At 32.9% G+C, this 20,343-nt stretch overlaps 1 protein-coding gene across 6 annotated transcripts in view; it reads left to right on the forward strand.

Moving 5' to 3' along the window:
- The first annotated feature begins 1,178 nt into the window (after nt 1-1,178).
- Nucleotides 1,179-20,343, forward strand: part of LOC106778339 (cytosolic purine 5'-nucleotidase) — a 21,370-nt gene continuing 2,205 nt past the window's right edge. The window contains exons 1-15 of one of the 6 annotated variants that reach the window (XM_022776160.1): nt 1,179-1,804; nt 4,594-4,691; nt 5,846-5,965; nt 6,907-6,996; nt 7,103-7,218; nt 10,645-10,744; nt 14,703-14,774; nt 14,851-14,898; nt 14,986-15,063; nt 15,142-15,261; nt 15,391-15,496; nt 17,687-17,850; nt 18,038-18,172; nt 19,161-19,291; nt 19,497-19,649. In XM_022776160.1, the coding sequence (XP_022631881.1) occupies nt 1,741-1,804; nt 4,594-4,691; nt 5,846-5,965; nt 6,907-6,996; nt 7,103-7,218; nt 10,645-10,744; nt 14,703-14,774; nt 14,851-14,898; nt 14,986-15,063; nt 15,142-15,261; nt 15,391-15,496; nt 17,687-17,850; nt 18,038-18,172; nt 19,161-19,291; nt 19,497-19,644 (1,590 nt within the window). In that variant the 5' untranslated portion in view covers nt 1,179-1,740 and the 3' untranslated portion in view covers nt 19,645-19,649. Of the gene's footprint in view, nt 1,805-2,961; nt 3,648-4,593; nt 4,692-5,845; nt 5,966-6,906; nt 6,997-7,102; nt 7,219-10,644; nt 10,745-14,702; nt 14,775-14,850; nt 14,899-14,985; nt 15,064-15,141; nt 15,262-15,390; nt 15,497-17,686; nt 17,851-18,037; nt 18,173-19,160; nt 19,292-19,365; nt 19,650-20,343 lie in introns of those variants that run through there. The other 5 variants (XM_014666295.2, XM_014666293.2, XM_014666294.2 and 2 more) reach the window with 5 other exon arrangements.

A 20,343-nucleotide genomic window follows, 5' to 3' on the forward strand; every position in this document is an offset into this window, starting at 1 on the left:
TACATAAATCAAATCTTACACTAACTTTCACAAACTTTACTTTCAAATTTACTCTCACTTACTTCTAAATCCACTCGTATAAACAATAAAAAATTTATCTTTAAATATTTTCAAATCTATTTAATCACTCTCTTTCAAATCCAGGTGAACAAGACATAAAATAGAATATTTATTTTTTACAATAAAGTTTATTTGAAATGGTTACATGTTTTATACAACAAAACGCAACATCAACAACACCTGATTCCTACAATCAATTTGAACTTTGTGATTTCTGCATAAAAATTAGTTTATTGAATTCATCAAAAGTATTCACTAATTATCTTATCTTTTCCTAATTATTTTGTATTAGTATAATGTTTACTTAAATAAAAGATTAAGTAGAAATTTAATCACCTAAAGACTTTTTACCTTCCTTTATAATCCAATTATGTTTTTCTTATCTGATACTTGCCTTAAAATTTTGTCAATAAAATTAAGAATAATTATATTTTGAGCTTTAGTGAAGGATAACTTAAAAAAAAAAAATCCTCAGAACTAGAAAAAACACATATGCAATCACCACCATATTCAAACTCATTCACATAGTTAATTTTTTTCAATCTTATGATTAAAAAAATCCACACTCACCACACCTATTTATTATGGAATAGATCTAACAAACTCACCGCAAAACTACCCACGACACAAACACAAATACAACAAGAACAAAAGGAAGAAAATAATCATATATAAGTCAGTAAAAAATAAACTAAAAATATAAATCATATACATAAAAATAACTTAAATTCTATTATAAATTAACAAACTTTAATGTGAGTGCAAATAATTTAGTATAATAGTCATTTCAGCAATTGGAATCTTATAATTAACCTAATCACCATATAAATTTATGGAGTGTTCAATTTAAAGTAATTTTCTAGATGGAGTAATTCTTAAAAACTTTTCATAATCATCTAGCCAGGATATGAAATATAATTTTTAAACTCCCCAGTTAATTGATTTGGAATGTATTTCCAGATGAACTACTTTGGAAGACTATGCCTATAATTCAATTTGTTGTCTTTAACCACCAATGCAAAAATGTAAACCCCACGAAATTAAAACACAAAAAAATAAAACTTTTCAATACGTGACTCAAGTCTTAGTAATTATAGAGATTAAATTAACATTTCAATAATCTATTGGAAATTTTAGCGATTAAAATTAAAATAAGTAAAATGACACGTAATTACGTTCATTTGACACATTATAAAAAGTAAAATATTTATAAAAAATATTTTTTTTTTGTAATTTTAGAAAAAGAAAAAAAATAAAATAAATATACCGCTGAAATTACACCCTCGTCAGGCGATGAGACGAACCAGGTAATAAAAAGTAAAACATTATTTTTTCCAAGCTGTCACACACTAAAAGCGTTCCCGGGAACACACATTCCGTTTCAACCGCTTCCTCATCTCATCTCGCCGTTTCCGCCACCGGACCCACCGCCATCCGACCGCGATGTTCGGGGCGAAGATATTTCACTTTCCGTTACGGCTTCTTCCGTGTTGCGGAACCCGCGAGAGAATAACGCTTCTACTTTGTGCGTGTCTGTTCCGTTGTCGCCAATCACGTTAATTATGGTGGCATTTTCTCCATCACGCCGTCCAGTGATTGCGATGTTTATACCTCCGGGAGAGATCAGTGGGAACTTGAGCGTTAAGGTGGAATGTCTCGAGGATTCAAGTGAACGGTCCCATGTTTTTTCCGTTACCGTTACATTCTTTCCGTTTTGGGCGTGCTTTGGTTCTGTGTTCATGCGGTGAGTTTGTGTGCTGTATTGCACTTTGATGGATTCTTCGTCTCGTCTTTCGGTAGATGCTCATAACTTTTTCCATTCCTGTTTTGTTGTTTCCATTCTGATTTGTGTGTGCTTTAGTTTCGTGCTTGCGTGGTGTGGTTTTGTTTTGTTCTGATAATGGTTAGTTGGAGTTGCGTGAATACATGGGTTTGTGTTGTGTTGCATTTAACTGATTGATTCTTCTTCTCTTCTTTATGCAATGTTTGGATAAAAGGGGAAAATGATGAAAGAAGAGGGAGGATTTTGAAATTTTAACTAAAGAGGCCGAGCGGATTTCAAGTTTGAGCCGTTATTCTGACTTTGCTCCTTTAATAAAGTATTGAATAGAACTGGCTTCGATGCATTTCGTTTGTTTTGTCACGAGATGGGGGAGTTGTCTCTGACAATTTTTCTTTGCCTGATACTAGCTACGAAATATGGGTCTTCCTTCTCCTTCTTGTTGACATTTGTGGTTAGTTGATTGAAACTTTTGAATTTCGCAAATGCTAATGAGCCCCGTGGGAACAAGGGAAAGTATTAAATGAATACGAAAGTGGTATATTGCCAACTTTTAGTGCTGCATTTTGTTCGAGAATAATTCGAAATCCCCTTACATAACTCTACTTGCTTTGTATGGTAAGCATTTATTATTTTTATGATTCTTAAACTAAGTACATTTATTATTGTAGTTAATATTTTCTTTATAACATTTTAGGAAGATATATAAGGGCATTTCCATTGCTGGATCATATCTATGATCTTTAAGTTTGAGATTTATAAGACTTTCCCATTAAAACGTTGAAATGACAAAATTTAAGACCTTGAGTCATAAGAATAAAAAAAATGTTTTGAAAACATGAACAATAAATAAAAAAAGTGGGGGTTCAAGAGGGCATCTTCATTGTAGGGGTCATAGTCATAAGTTTACGACTTGGATCTTGTAAGACCTACATTGGAGTGTTTTGACATGGTATAAAATTGAAGACCATGAGATTGTTTAGAATTTAAGGTTTAAGGTTTTAAGAAATATAGAGAGTTAATTCTCTAAGGAAACAAATCCCTGTAGTTATGGGATGATTTTTAAATACATAATCCTAATATTCATAGCAAGATACACATGTAATAAAGAAAAAAAAAATATAGCAAGGATAAAATAAAAAACTTCCTTAAGTACACAATAGCAACTTATGTCTATAATGACTTCTAAATTGTTAGTCCTCTATTGGTTTAGGATTTTTGTCTTTTGTTAATGTATATCTTGTATATTTTTTAATGAAAAACTCATGGTAGGCGTTACTATGCACTTTGACATCTCAATTGTGCTGACACCTCAAAATACATCTATCATTTGCCATCACATGAAAAAATATTATTAAAAGGAAAAAAAAAGGAATAATGAATCATGAAGGGAATAGACCAAAAGCATGATCAGAAAATACAAGACAAGCTTCAAAAGAAGCTAAACATCCCCATACATAGGAAGTTGGATACCAATCTTGTATATCGTATGATAGCTAAATCATGTTGTGTTTTATAGAAATTGCCATATTTGTGTGTTTGTTATATTGAATATGGGTCTTGTGTCATATCTAAGCTTAGGCTTCATTAAAAGCATGTCACTGGGTTTGCTGTTTGGCCCATTCTATTGAGGCCCATGAAGTACTTCAAAATAAGTATTTAAAGGGAAAAAATTCTTCTTCCTTACATATGTAACTTGTCTAAACAATGAAGTGATATATGGTTAAGTGGAGGAAACCTTGGTTAGGTCTTCTACAATTTTGTGAATCTTCAAGAAGGTTTTAATCTCTAGTAATGGCTTTAAGAGGTATGTATGATTTGCAGTAAACTGCTCTCTATCTTATGTTCTAGATATGTGCTATGTTTGATAGCTTATAGTGAAATATAAGGGAATTTAGGGTATAAAAGAGAACTAAAGGAGTCACTTTCTCATGTTTGAATGTTCAACTAAAAAAAAGATGGTGAGTTGTCTTTCCTTTGTTTCAGAGTTAAAATGAATTGAAGAGAAACTATTTCCCTTATTCAGGTATAGCTATTGCTTAAAATCTCTATTTAGAAGAAAGGAATAGAGGATATGTTGCAGTCATTGCCACATGCTTGAGTGTTATAGTTAAACTAAGGGGAGATAATTTGAAGGAAAGGGCTTGACAATTTTGATAAGGCAGCCAATCAAAGAGAAAAATGCTATTGATTGGGGGTCCAAGTTCAAAATATCCTACCCTTGCAAAAATTGCATATAGAATCAGTAATTTTTTCTTGAAAACATTTCCACTGGAGAAGGCCACAGAGTCCTTGATTCTTTTCCCTTATGTAATTTAGGGTAAATATATTGTCTATTTCTTAAGGTAACCCTATATTTTAATTTTTTTATTTTATTTGGTAACAGTCCTAAACTTTTGTTAAGTAAAAAGTGAATTCCACCTAAGTTTGATTTTCAGTACCTCGTGGTTAAGTTATACTAGATTTAACTAAAGTAATGTGTACACTTAAAGCAAACTTCATTAAGATCAGAAATGGATATAATTCAAGGGGTTAAATGTATTTTGTTGTCTACTTTGGAGTGGAAGGATTTCAGGGCCTCCTCCTTCCTTTTCCTCCCTAAAATTTTGAAACATGGATATAGTAATTGGATATAATTAACAACTTGCCCACAAATTACTGATCTTAATCACAAATATTTATCTTTGTTCTATTTCAAATATCCAACACAATTATATTGATTGTGGTTGCAACTATCATTCTTTACCTTGTAGGAATTGATGGACATGCTGTATGTGAAGGTCCAATTGAGCAGGTGGTCAAAACAGAGACTAGAGAAGCTGAAGATTTATTGAAAAAATTGGATATTCTGGTGGGTTATCCCTACTAGATTTATGTTTTTGGAGTCAAGTAAATAGATATAGAGTATGCTACACACACCTCCCCTTAGGCAGTTTATGAAGCCTATGTAAATTTCAAACAACACATTATCTAGTTTTAGAATTTGTGTAAACTTTTTTCATATCATGTATATACTCATTGCATAACTTTTTCTGACACCCTTAATAAACAATTAAATGCAGGACTTAGTTTAATATGAAACCAGAGTAGGTGTTGTCACAGGGCTCACAAACTTGAGACTTTGATGTAATTTACTAAGAATTTAATTGCAGTACATTAACTGTATAAGGGTTACACTGATGTGCAATCATGGATTTCCAAATAATCGAAAATTGAGTCCTTCTGATAGATACCAAAATTAAACTCCCTACTTATGGGATTAATTTTATTTGGTTCCTCCTTTTTGACCTGTAATGTTTGTCTTTCAATATCCTTCTGTTAGTCTGACATCTGATATTTAAGGACAATGGCACATGATTTTTGGATGTACCATAAGAAATTGTTTAACTGGACATCTAAAAAGACTACTCTGGTGTGTAGGATTAAAAGCACCATGCAATGATTTTTCTTGTTTCGTTTTTATTATACCAGTTAAGCAATTTTAGTTCTATATATCATAGCAGGTCTTTCAAATGACCAATGATAATATTTTTGGCACTTGAAACTCCTGTGCTGCATCAATTATTTCCATTTGTAATTGAATGACTTGAGTTGTATAAATAGAAACATTAGAAGGCTTGATTGGAACAAGAGAATACTTTGGGACTAAAACCTCCGTATGGGACAGTAACCTTGTTCCCAGAGGGGTGCCAATTTGAGGAAGTTATATATAGTGGGACTTTTGTTAGGAAATTAATTTATGTTATTGTACAATTTGAAATTTTTATTTTCTTCCATTTCAATTAGTGTACTGGGTAGTGGGTGCAAGTTTTCTAATATTTTTATTTTACCGCAAGATATTGGCCTACTATATATCTTTACCTTATGATGTGTTTTCTTCATTAATTGTTGGTGATTGACACACTGTCTATATTTTTACCCTCATACTCTACTCTGTTTGGCTTTGGCTTGAACATTATATAATGTACATAAAGTAAAATAACGTTCTCTATTGTCCTCATACAGAGTCCTTCTTTGTCAAGAAATTCAGCTCGTGGAATATTTTGCTCCCGGTCCCTCAATCTAAGGTCAATTAGTGCCATTGGATATGACATGGACTATACCTTGGTGCATTATAATGTGAAGGTAATGATGAAATTATAGTGTCTCAATAATCTAAAATTATTCAACATTGATGTTTTTTAGAATTTGAGTTTAAGGCATAACTCAATTTTACAAAACTAATTTGTAAGACTAGGACTGCTTAAGCACTATAAGAATATTGATCACATCTGCAATTGATGTGAGGTCTCTACTATGCTATAGAATTTCATGAACCATTATATTTTAACTACATGCTTACACATATAACTGTAATGCTCACTTTTATTACATGTCATTCATATAAATAAAAACAATTACAAGTAAACTCTGTAGTTTAAAATGGTTATACAGACAGATTATGGCTGGTATCTTGAGGTTTTTAATGAATGTTCTCTTTGGCATTTGTTAATGTACCTGTTCATCGGTACTGTGGTAATTTTATCCATAATATCCCAAGTCTACAAGCTTTTTCTTTGTGGTGTTTGGAATATGTGAGATATTTGGATGGAGTTATCCAAAAAGCTCAAGTTAGCAGTGTGCTTCTCAGTAATAAATGCCAAATGAACAGTGTAATTACGTGGAAATCTTAACCAAGTTTTATTGGGCATGGGTCGTTCTTGGGCCTTACCTCTAGGTCATTGTGTGTTTTAATCCTACTCTATTGAGTAATCAGCTCTCTTTGATTAAGCACCTTAATGCATTACACATTTGAATATTGGGCCAGTCACCAAAGGCCAGAACTCTTTGGGTATATCGTGTATTATTAATTTTGAGAATATAGCACACGAGTAGTGGTGCAAACTATTTTCTCCTCATGGGGCTTAAAGTCTTCTTTTTCTTATTTATGTTAAGATTATTTTTCTTTGTGCATCAAATAATAGGTATGAAAGAGGTTATTCAGTGTTGTTTTTTGAAACTATAGGTTATTTACTGTAAGTATATTCTTAGTTGAACTTCTACTATATGGATTTGTCTCTTAACAGGCTTGGGAAGGGCGGGCCTATGACTACTGCATGGAAAACCTCAAGAAAATGGGTTTCCCTGTGGATGGACTTACATTTGATCCAGACCTGGTAACATGTCATCTTTGGCAAGCTGAAGCATTTTGTGATTCATTGGATTGGATTAATATTATCTCTGGTTTTCCAAGTGACATTTACATTCCAATAAATTGTTCAGGTTATTAGAGGTCTTGTCATAGATAAAGAGAGAGGTAATTTGGTTAAAGCTGATCGATTCGGTTGTATAAAAAGAGCTATGCATGGAACCAAGATGTTATCTACTCATGCTGTGAGGTAAGTGTGCTGAGCATCGTGACTCTGAATTTTTATTATAGAAATTCATAGAGTCTTCTCACCAATTTGTTTATGAACGAAGCCTGCAACAAGTTACAACTTCTTAAAGTAGATACCTCTTTAGTAGATAATGATTCTATGGTAATTCATTTTTATTATATATGGAAGTTAATGATGAAATATGGAAGTTTTTATGATGCTATCATGTATTCAGTCTTATTAAAGTAAAGGTATACGTATACCTCAGGGCTCACTGGTTCCGTATCCCATTCTTTAAAATGAGCTAACACACTATTTGTGCATCTTAAATAATCCTATGAATCAACTACTTTTTCTGCTAGAAAATCATAGAACCAACTGGTAAAGATATAATGAAAAACACAATGAAACAAAGAACTTTTATTGTCTCTGCCAAGTGACTGTAACTTTCTTCCACTTAGTTTCCACCAAGGTAGTTAAAATCAAGATTATAATTAGAATTGTGGAGGGTTCACAAAATTGTAAATCTTGGGATCATAACACGAATTATAGATTTTACTTTCTATAAAAATATCACACACAGAGACACATATACATATGTATGCATATGCACACATGTGAAAATGAAAAATTTTTAAAATAAAATCAATCCATGAGTGTGAATATTTTCCGGCCAACAATGAGAAGTGGAAGAAAATCTGTTGATGTCTTTAGTCTGTGAGTGCCGCTCTGCTGACTTAGGTATGTGACTGTAGTTTTTGAATTTCGTAAGGAGGAGAAAGAGAACAGTCTTTATTTGGGTTTGAATTTTATTTTAATTGAAACCCCCATTCACCAAGAAAGAGAACAGGTGTTTGCAGCTGCAAAAAAGGTGAATTTTAATTGTATTAATTTTTAATTGAATGGTGTTGTGGCTGATGACAAACATAACAAGGTAAATTTTTAATTGCATTAACTTTTAATTAGGTTTAGGTTTCATTTGAACTAAATCCAGTCACCCAAGAAGGGGAAAAAGTAGTTCTGCGGGCAATACAAAAAAAAAATTAATGTACCTCTAGCTGTAGCAGTATGCAACTATTCATCAATGTAGCTCAATAGAAGCTTCTTTGTAAACTTAATTGAGTTTGATGGTGGAGTCCCACTTCCCTATGTTGCCAAGTTTGAGTCTCGTGGTTCGGGTGGTGGTAGTATGGTGACTAGCCTGTTCAAAACCCATCCTTTCCCAGTCGCAGGTGATTTCTTCCCTTTTCAACATCAGCAATGTATGGATGCCATCATCAACACAATAGCCACTTATTATAAGGCTACCCTAGAAAAGAACCCTTTTTGTTGTGTTCTTTGTTGTTTATTTGATTCTCCCTCCATTTTCTCCTTGCAATGTTCTTTGTTTTCTTGGATCCAATCCTTGTTCTTCAGAGATTCTATTTTAGTTTTTGGTATGAGGTTTCTTCCATACTAAAAAGCTTTAAATTTTGGTTTTGTCTCTAAAGCTAAAGATACTCCATCTTTAGTCTCTTCTTTTATCATTTATTCTTCTTCTGTTGTTGTTCTTGATCCATCCATTAATTTTAATTCTTCTCTGATGCCATGTTTCCCTCCTTGCTGTCCTTAGTCACCATCTTTATCTCTAGTTATTTTTTCTTGCTTCCTTTCATCCGTTTTTGTTGTATGCACCATTGGTTCTTGCCTATTGTGGAATAGCTCTAACAAACTCACTGCAGCAGCATTCACCACAGCAATAATCTGATAATAGAGAAAGAAATCTGCAAACAAAACTGATGTAGTGTAAACTAAGGAAGAACAAAAACGAATCACACACAGAAAATACCTTGGTTCAATTGAAGTGTATTAATGAACTTCAATCTACATCCATGACATAATGCACTATGAACAGTGTTACTACTTTAAGTTTCTCTCTCAATGAACTTTCACAATTTTTTGTTTTTACTGTTGAACAACAACTCTTAGTTAACAATAATTTTAGTTGTGGATTGCTATTTATAAAACATAACTTCTGTAACTAATTTTCTTAAAACATGCATAAACTAGTGGAGAAGACACGTGAATAGTGTCTCTTACTACTAAGTTGAAATGTTGTGTAGGTGGTTGCTCTAGATGATACTAGTCTCAATAGAAGCTAAAAGACTAAATGTTCTACCAAGACTATCCATTTTGGTACTAGAAGATATACATTTTCTACTAGATGGTCAGATGAAGTTAAATAATGTAGGGACCTTGACAAGATTTTACTGAACCAATCTTCACAGTGACTCTTCTCTTGAGCTTCATCTTTGCCATTGTTACTTGCTCTTTAGGTTTTTTAATCTTGAAGATACTCCCCAAGCTCTGGTTGTAACAACTTTGTAGGATTAAAAGATAGATATTCATACAAATGAATCCTTGTGAGTCATGAGCACAACAAAGGAACACATTATATATTGATTGTACAATAAATCACAAATTGGCCTAGGTCTATATATTGAAAATACATCTAACAGTCTTGCTCTTCAGGATTTTAATCTTGAAGATACCCCTAACCTTTGGTTCTAACAACTTGAACAAAGCTTCTCAAAGGAAAAAAAAAAGTGTGGCATTTTGGTTGCTTTTCTTTCAAGAAAACCACCAATTGAGATTGCCTCCTCTCAATGCCATCCAAACCAAAGATAAATTTTCCTACTCATAATCCTAAAACCATCAAAGAAATTATCTAAATTGATCAACCACCAATAGGCATTCACCACCACATCAAATGTTGGAAATCAAATTGTGGACTCGCTTTCAATACCCCACAACTCCTAAGATTGAAGCTTTGATATTGTTGAAAATCTCACATCGATTAGAGATATGACCAAATTATAGTATACAAATCGGTGAAAATCTCTTCTTACAAGTTGATTTTGTATGATTGAGTTATAATTAAAGTTTACTTTCTAAGATGGTATTTGGGTCTATCTTGGTAAGGCTTATTGGACCTATGATGTCATCCATTATCTACCCGCTATTGTATCACCCTTGAATATTTAGTCCCATGCTCGAGATATCTTGAAATATGTCAAAATTATATTATATAAGTGAGTGCAAACATCTTCTTACACATAATTTTTATGAGATTTGGATTTCACTTTCTAAGAGATACCATTTGATAGAACCAACTAGTAAAAGAGAGAAAAATGAATAAACACTCAAGAAACTAAGAGCTTTTGGTCTCTACCCACCTATTTTTATAGGACATCCATTCACCTATTTAAGTTAAAGTATTGTAGACTCTAGTTTATGAGAGAATATCCTATATAATTATTCATATTATATATTTATTATTAATTCAAATTTTATTTCTGTTTTTATTGATTACGTTTAGACTATACAACCTTGTTAGTGCTTGTATTTTGAAATCATTTTAATAGTTTAAGTTTTCCCTCTATTATTACCTTATTTTATGTGTGGAAGGGAGATATATGGGAGAGAAATGGTGGACTTGCGGCTAGAGGGTCGATGGGTGTTTCTAAGCACATTCTTCTCCGTGTCAGAAGCTGTGGCTTACATGCAGGTACGAGTCAATTGCTATTAAAAACCTCTTAATTTTTGTTGTATTTGTATTCAAGTACAAATTGTGTCGTGAAATTTTGATCTTAGTTTATTTGTTCTTTTCAAATTCTAACAAAGGATGATAGGCTGTGTTGGTTTCTTAAAATTGAGAGCTATTACGAGTTAAGAAGAAAAACGTTTTAGTATGCATATAAGCTTGGCCCATGTGCCCCTAGTAATATAAATGAGCCACTACACATTTTAATGTATGCAATTATAGTTTACTCATGCTTCTCTATCTTCTCTCTCTGTACCGAAGGGAGATAATTTCTTTAGGCGTGGGGTTTCTTGCAAGACTTTGAGTGTGCTTCTTTGCTATAAATGATTGGTGTTTTAGGGATAGAGGGGGTATATTTTGTTGCCCAAGTAAATATCAACTGGCTTTCATTTTTTGTGGTGTTTTAGGTGCCTTTCAAGGTGTTATGGTGTAACCTAGTGAATTTTTTGGATCAAAATATATGTTCAAGTACTGTATCGTGATATATTAGATAACTTGAGCTGAGAGAAAAGAGAGAATATGAACAATGAAAGAAATTGTTTATTGATTTCTGAACAATTTGAAATGTGTACAAGATAGTTATTTATAAGAGTCATGTTTCTGTTAATACCGACAGAAACTTACAGCTGTACATATAAAAGAAAGTAAACTATATCACTGTTGTACAATACAAAACTGACTTAAAAACAAGTCAACTATATCACCTATCAACTATAGTATGCTAACAGCCCCCCTCAAACTCAATGGGAAGATTTTTCAGAAGAAAAACTATTCACATTGAGTTTGCCACGAAGAAGAGCAAAACATAATGAAGAGATGGACTTAGTCAAAATATCAACTCTTTGATCAAGAGCTGATATATGAGAAATAGACAGCTGCTTGGTCATAATTTTCTCACATCGAAGAACACATCAATCTCCATATGCTTAGTGCAATTATGAAAAACAGGATTATGTGCAATAGAAACTGCACTTTGATTGTCACAACAGGATGGGTGTAGTAAAAGGAACATGCAGCTCTGTAAGAAGTTTGGAAACCCATGTTAACTCAGCAGAAGTTTGGGCAATGACCTGTTGTTTGTGAGACTGCCAACCAAGAGATTAAATTAGGACCAAGAAATATACCTGCACCAGATGTAGAGCATCGATCATCAACATCGGAGGCCCAGTCAGCAAAGTAGGCTGAAAATGAAGACCACAAAACAAGGCGCCTTTTAGATATTGCAAAATTCATTTGACTACATCCCAATGAGAGTCCAGAGGATTAACCATAAACTGACAAACTTTGTTAACTGAAAACTAATCTCATGCTAGTAAGGGTAACAAACTGTAGCGCTCCAACTATAGATCTGTAAAGAGTAGGTCTGAGAAAACATCAGCACCATGTTTAGAGAGTTTATAGTTGGATACCATTGGAAAAGAGATAGCATGAGCCTTTGCCATGTGAGTTTTGTGAAGTCACAGATATACTTGGTTCGAGTCATGAGAACAGAACCATCACATAAACGTTTAACCTCAAGACCAAGAAAGTAGCCCAATTGACAAAGCTGTTTGAGAGAGAAAGTGGCATATAGCTTAGTAGTAACATTTTGAATCAGATTACAAGAGCTGCCACTGATAATTATATCGTCAACAAAACCAGAAGATAAATGATCTCAGACCCGTGCTGATAGATGAATAAAGATGTCACAAGTGCTTGTAGAATACCCAAATTTATGAAGAGTAGTCTAGACGAGTGAACCACTGTCTTGGGGCTTGCTTGAGCCAATAAATTATTCAGCTTACAAACTAAGGACTTTCTGGGACTTCAAACCCTGGTAGTTGCTGCATGTACACATTTTCATCCAAAAACCCATTTAGGAAAGCATTATTAATATCAAGTTGAAACAGTTTCCACCTATGAGAAATTGCCAACTATTGCCAATGGGTACGCTCAAAATTATGGAGTTGATTATATTGATACTTTTCTCATATTACTAACTTTCTTTGTTCATATTCTTTAATCTTTTGCTGTTAATTGTCATGGACCTTTTCTGCAATTGGATGTGAAGAAAGATTTTTTGCATGGTGACTAATAAGAGGCAATGACATGAAAAGAGAATGAATTTTATTATTATCATTCATATCTATTATATTCTCCTTGCCTCTATTTGTAACAATTTAATCTTCTAAAAAAGGAAAATAAGGAAATAATATACTGAAAAATAATCTAGAAGATTCTACAAATATTTTCTCTAATTAAGAAGATTTTCTTCTAATTACAACACCCTCCTTAAGTTGGTAAGTGAATATCAATTATTCCCAACTTGCCTTTGAGATCTTGAAATCTATCTCGAATGAGCTCTTTTGTAAAAATATTTGTTATCTGAAGTTCTGTAGGAACATGAGTTGTAATCGTAAAGCCTCTGTCTAGATTATCTTTGATGAAATGTCTGTCAATCTTAATGTGTTTTGTCTTGTCATGTTGTACCAGATTATGAACAATGCTCATGGCAAACTTATTATCACAGTGTAGTTGCACAAGGTTGTCCACCTTGAGTTTAAGGTCATCCAAAATGATTTTCATCTAGAGTCCTTCACACATCCTTTAATACAATAGATGAGTCCAAAATTATACTCGCAGAGCCACATATAGGTATATTCTGACCATTTGCAACTGTAATAAGTTGTTCTCTATTTGTTTTACCATATGAGTCAAAGGACACACAAAAAGGTGTCATATGATCTGTTGCTCCTGAATCAAGAATCCAAATACTTTGAGACACATGACCAACAATATTGAGACAAATCTTACCTTTTATGGACAAAGTACATTATCTAGAGGGCTTACTCATTGATTCAACTATGGTTTTCAAGCGCGGGTGGCTATTGTTGTAGCGGAAACGGATCTCCCAAGATTGAGAGCTTTGATACCAACTTGAAGAGAGAATGAATTTTATTATTATCATTCATATGTATTACATTCTCCTTATCTCTATTCGTAACAATTTAATCTTCTAAAAAAGGGAAATAAGGAAACAATATATTGAAACAATGTACCTCTATGGATATTTTCTCTAATTTGGAAAATTTTCCTCTAATTACAAATAATGTTTGTGAAGCAACCACCTAGGTTTGTTTCTTAGTGGGAGTGTGAGAAGGTTTGGTGCTTAAAGAAGTCATAATAGCAACCACTTATATCCTATTTTGGTAGATCTATTGAATTGGCTTTTGCATTTGGATAAAAGAAACATATGGATGATTTATGAATAATACTTGTCCTATGAAACTATGGTGTGTCAAACATGCTTCAGTACGTATCATATCAAACATGGTTTTCCATGAAAGGATAAAACTTATCAAGATTGGCGACCAACTAGCAAATGTATTTACCAAAGCTTTAAATATGGTGTTAGTGATTTTATTTGTAGCAAGTTGGATGTTGTCAACATCTATGCTCAACTCGAGAGGGAAGGTTAGAAATTATTAAGTATAAATGGTGTTAGTATGTATATGGACCAACTCCATTTGCTTGTACATACTTAACCTAGTAATACAAATATGAAGGTTATCATATATTGTAGTCTATCCCATTACAGTTTGCTCATATGCTTTTCTATCTCTACTGTCTCTACACTGCCTATATCTATGAATCCTTGTAGTTTAGCGGAAACAGAGTGCCTTTCTTTTACTTTTTATTTGTCACCTAGGGATTTTAAATATTTATTTTAGATTAATTGATAGGTCCAAATGAGAGTTTTGAAATATTAGGGTGAGTTTTAACATGAACCAATTCTAGTAAGAAGGTTTAGTCTAGTTTATTCTTGTCTTGTGACTAACATTATCTATATTGTAAGCATCTATTTTATACATTCTACTTTTAATTTAATTCAAAGTTTGCTGGGATGGGATGAGACTTTATTGATGTGATGTGATTATTTTAGATGGTTGACATGTTGGATGATGGGGTTATACCAGCCAATCTTGGATCCTTTGATTATAAAGGGCTTTATAAGGTAGTGTGCACATATCTTGATAAAATTATATTGAGTTCAACTATTCTTTTTTTCTCACCTTTGACTTCACTTTCAGGCTATGGGAATGGCCCTTGTCACGGCACATCTAGAAGGTCACCTCAAGGTGAACATACACATGTTTTCATTATCTAGGATGATGTATTTATGTTGTGCTTTATGTGAGCTCAATTAACTTACTGTATTTATCTAGAATGAGATTATGTCCAACCCTGAACAATTTGTGGAGCTTGATCCGGAATTGCCCTTCACACTTTTGGATCAAAAGGAGGTATTACTTACGTTAATCATTATTTTGCATTGCAGGTAATATGCTTCTATTCCTTACTTTGTTATCTTCATGAAACAGGCCGGAAAAAAGCTTGTGCTCATTACCAATTCAGATTATCATTATACAAACAAAATGATGCATTATTCCTTTAATAGATTCCTTCCTAGTGACATGGGTTGGCGAGATTTATTTGACATTGTAAGTTCTTGGAGATTATAAATGCTATATGAATTTACCCTCTTGAATATGGAGGAAAGAAAGATACCATTTTCTTTTGACTTTTGAAATAAACCTTCATAAATTGATATTGCTCTTGGTCATGAGTAGATTGTTGTCTCGGCAAACAAACCAGAATTCTTCCAAATGTCACACCCCATGTATGAGCTGGTGACAGATGAGGGTTTGATGCGTCCATGCTTTAAGGCTCAAATTGGTAGGTGCTGCCTATGTCCTACAGAGTGTTTCATTGCCTTTTCACAAAGTGTAAATTATTCTTATTTTTGGATAAAGAGCATCATATCACATGTGACTTCAAACTTTTCTATATTGTTTAAAATATCTCATCAAGAATTTTATCTAGGACACAATTCCTTACTTCTATTATTCGAAAGAAAAACAAGAACAAATAGGAAAAGTAATGAGTGAATTTACTTGTCTTTATATGGAAAGTGTTGTAAATAGCAAATTGAGTAAATATACAATTTGGTCTCTGAAAGATGAGTGTGTTGGTTGATAGGTCTCTGATTAAAATTTTTATTTAGACGAGTTCTTGAATGGTTAATCTATTTGCATATAAGTCCTTTATTTGTAGTTAATATTTGACACTTAGACACATATTTCTCTGTATGTGCTACGAAAGAATTTAAATGCAAGTAAACATGAAAATTTTAATCATGAACCTATTGGTGGCCATCACAGTTATCTTTCAGGAACCAACTTGGTCATTTACTTATAACAAATTATTAGGATAAAAATATCCTCACTGTCTCCATATTGATTTGGAGAAATTAACTTTAGAATCTTCTATTCATTTCAGCATATTTTTATTTCCTTACATTAAAGAGTTTGGTTATTACAAATAGTGGTGAAAACATAATTTGTCTGAATGCTATCAATACTATAATGCTTTATTATTTGCATGATTCAAGTTGGTGTCAGAGCTTTAGATCTTAGTAGGTTTGTTTCTGCTTCCACATAAACAGCCACCATCCATTATCAACACCTTTTTTGTCAATGGTGGTCTTGAAAGGTGTGATAAAACTGGGATTAGATTAGGACTAAGAAACACTAACCAAAGAAACAAAAAGGTCTTTATTGGTATTAAAGAACTTCTAAAAGCAGAACAGTTCTCACGTGAATTGTTTTTTGGTAATTCGAGGAACCTAAACCCTCCCACTCAAAACTATATGGTTGTATATTTTTTTTTCTCCCCCTTACTACTAGCAACTTCCTTTATTAATAGTCTTTACTCAACTAACTGACAGCTACCCCGAAAATTACTCATAATTTTTCTTATATTTTCTTTGATACACATTTAATAGAAGGTTGTTTTCGTCTATTAGTGTCCCACACCAAAGTTGTGTCATGAATGAAATTTCTGCTCACTGCCACCAACATTGATGCATGTAGCTCAAACACCTAGGTCTAGGGAAGCCTGCTCACCACCATTGCCACCACAGACATGGTGGTTGGAAACTCCCAAGTCCATTCCAAAGATGGTGACATCCCATTTGGCTCTGATTTGAGTAGATTTTAGATATTCAATTGTTTTTCCAAAATGGATTCTTCTTGTTATGTCTTTGTTTTGTGATATTTACAATGTCTACGGTGAAATTCATACTTTGGGCCTTGATGAACTACCAAATGTGGCGGGTCCCTACCAATTTGATGGCCAAAATTATTTTCCAAGGAGCAAGAACATTCAGAGATTCTAAAGGTACTGTCTAGATTAGACCAATGGTGGACGATCAAGGGCAAATGACTAATTTGTGTGGTTTGGAATAATGAAGGTCCACTTATCATGATCTAGATGTGCAGTCCACAATTCTTGAGATAAGCTGAAACTATATCTTCTATTCCTTTGCTAAAGAGATGTGGGATGACTTATGTAATAATGTTTCTTTTAGCTGTGTCACTTCAATATCTAGAAAATACTTTAGATGACCCAGATCTTTAGTTTGAAAGTGGTTGAACAAATGGTTCTTTAACTGAGTAATTATAGTAATGTCATTCCCTGTAATAACAATATTATTAACATACACCATGAGATAAACACATTTGTCAGGAGAAGAGTGACCTTAAAACAATGAATGATCCATCTCACATCGTTTCAGTACAAAATTTTGTACAATCCGACTAAATTTACCAAACCAAACTCGAGGTAATTGCTTCAAGCCATAGAGGGAATGGCGTAACTTACAAACTAACCCAGAATGTCAATTAGGGAAACATAGTCATAGTTCCTTTCCTCATAGTGTATCACAATGTGATGTATTCCAATCCGTACCTAGGGAATGCACTCTGAATGTATCAAGGAGAATGCAGTGACTTTGAATGTACTAAATTGAAGTTATTTTTAGGATGTTTTAACTTTGTGTTGTACTTTGTTTACCATATTGGGCAGGTGGTTTGTACTCAGGAGGGAGTGCAAAGATGGTTGAAAGGTCCCTAAATATACATGGAAATGACATACTTTACATTGGTGACCACATTTACACTGATCTTAACCAATCCAAAGTCCATTTGCAATGGCGAACAGCATTGATTTGTCGAGAATTGGAAGAAGAAGTGAGTACAATCTATTGACACAACTTTTTGTTAGTGTAGTTTATGATCAATTAAATTTGGTTCCTCTTTTTCTTTTTCTTTTTTTTTATGTTGTGAACTATGTCTACGATATTGAACAACTATAATGCTTCAAATGCTCTCCAAAACTGAAAATTTCTTTGTGCTTTATCAAATGCTACAAATTCAGTATAATGCCTTAATTCATAGCCGAGGTTATAGACAATCACTGTTGGAGCTTATAAATCAAAAGGAAGTTGTTGGTGATATCTTTAACCAACTACAACTTACTCTACAGAGGCGAAGTAAAAGACTTAATGCTCAAGTAAGTTTCGGCCTTTACTTCTAAAAGGCATGGTTCTGTTATAGAATCATGTAAAGCTAGAAATTTGGAGTTCTTTTTTTATTTACTTTTCATGTATCTTTTATTACATTCTATTAGAAATAGGAAGTAGAGAAAAACTAGATTGGCTAAAAGAATTTTTTTATTCATGTTAGTGAGTGGAAAATACCCATTATATAGGGTGAGAAATCTAGCCAACTATCTAACAAACAACTTGTTAAAATAGTTAATTATATTGTTGTCCAGCTTTCGTAAAGCTACTTTTTGGGTGTACCTAGTCTAGCGATTAAGAGTTAGATTGTAGCTATTCCTTGCTATGTACTTCTCTAATCTTTTCATTTTTTTTAAAATAATACATCACCAAGAAAAACTGTGATAAGATCATAATCCTAAAATAGGAAGAGAAGAATAAGGTGAGGGTGAAATCAATATTTGTTTATGTTTTCTTTCAACTATACTATTCTCATGGTTTATGTTTTCTTTCAACTATACCATTCTCATGGTGCGTATGAGGACAGATGAGTCTATGAGAAATACCATGATTAGCTAAAACGGTAATGGCCGATATTCTGCACTCCAATCAAAATGAACATTTTTTATTTGAGTCAAGCTGTAATTCAAGGATTGGCTTAAAAGTTTGAAAGACAAATAGTGTATAAATAGTGTTTTAAATTTAGACTATGTAGGAAAAATCTAATTGAACCTTGAATAAGCATCAGTGAAGGACAAAAGTATTTATATTATGTGGAAGAGGTAATTCATTAATCTCTGTTTTGAGAATTTGTATACATATTAATTTTTCTAATTCTACTGTGAGAATTCTTATTGAATTTGTTGTTGTTGAATTTGCATTGTGTTAGTGATTATATTTTCTTAATTGAACCAAGATAAATTTAATATGAATATTTATTCAAGACTGCAAAGTTATATTTCTATTAATATTGATATTTAGATTTTCTATGTTTTAAAGACCGTTGCTGCAACTGACATGGACAATGAAAACCTTAGTCAAAGCATGCAGAAATTACTTGTCGTCATGCAAATACTAGATGGAAAAATTGCTCCAATGCTAGAGGCAGATGGGGCTCTCTTCAATAAAAGGTAAAGTTCAAAGAAGAGGTCTGTTGATATACAAATTCTTCATTATACTAAGCTATTTTTTATTTCTGCCACAGGTCTTCTACACACACACACACACACACATATATAGCTTATGTATACTCAGCTATACCCCTGGTTGGATAATGGTCCTGAGTTTCTTAAACCTTAAAGTAGTTGCGCAGTTTTCTAAAAATGCCATATGCAGGTCCTGTTCTTTCAGTCTATGGCACTCCCATCATCACCATTTGAACTATTTTTTGTTCTTGGTCTGCTTTGGTGGAACTTGGTTCCTTGGTCAAGGGTATTGTTGGAAGCTGGTTCAATGCCTGCCTGAATTCTTAGGATATAATTGATATTTGTAAGTTGAAAATATGAAGAATTATTTTCAATGAAAATACCAGGCAGACATTCCTCCTTTTTATAAATGGGAACTACATCAAACTGTTGATATTTTGACCAAAGCTCTACCTAGAGCAAACTATGAGAACTTGAGATCCTAGTTGCACATGATTGACATCTAAGACCCAACTTGAGGAAGAGTGTTGAATTCTTATAGAATTAATTCGATTTGGAATTAATGTTGGTATGGTATTGTTGATAATTAAGGAAAGAAATCTTGATCAAGGGATCGATATATGGATATCAATCAGAATTAATAAGATGTGATTTAGGCAGTTAATATTAGGATTTGATGTAATTAGAATATAATGCATTTCTTTCTTTTCCTCTTTTTTGTCACAACAGCTATACGAATAATTATTTTTTCTGATCTGTACGCCAGATTAGCTTACAGAATTATTGTCATATTATTATTATACCTTCTGATTGTAACAGTGACCTATCACATAAGTATATTGTCTTTTCCACAAAAACCTTTATTTTGAAGAAATTCATTTATATTCTTATTAAAGATTTAAGTGTCGTTGCCATTTTCAGAAATAGAGGCTTTTGTGTCAAAATATGTTTCTACCATTTCTGAAAAAACATCATATACCTATATTTATCTATCTCTCTCTCTCTCTCAATATATATATATATATATATATATATAT

Source organism: Vigna radiata, unplaced genomic scaffold (genome assembly GCF_000741045.1).
Source record: "Vigna radiata var. radiata cultivar VC1973A unplaced genomic scaffold, Vradiata_ver6 scaffold_401, whole genome shotgun sequence".
Classification (NCBI taxonomy): Eukaryota; Viridiplantae; Streptophyta; class Magnoliopsida; order Fabales; family Fabaceae; genus Vigna; species Vigna radiata.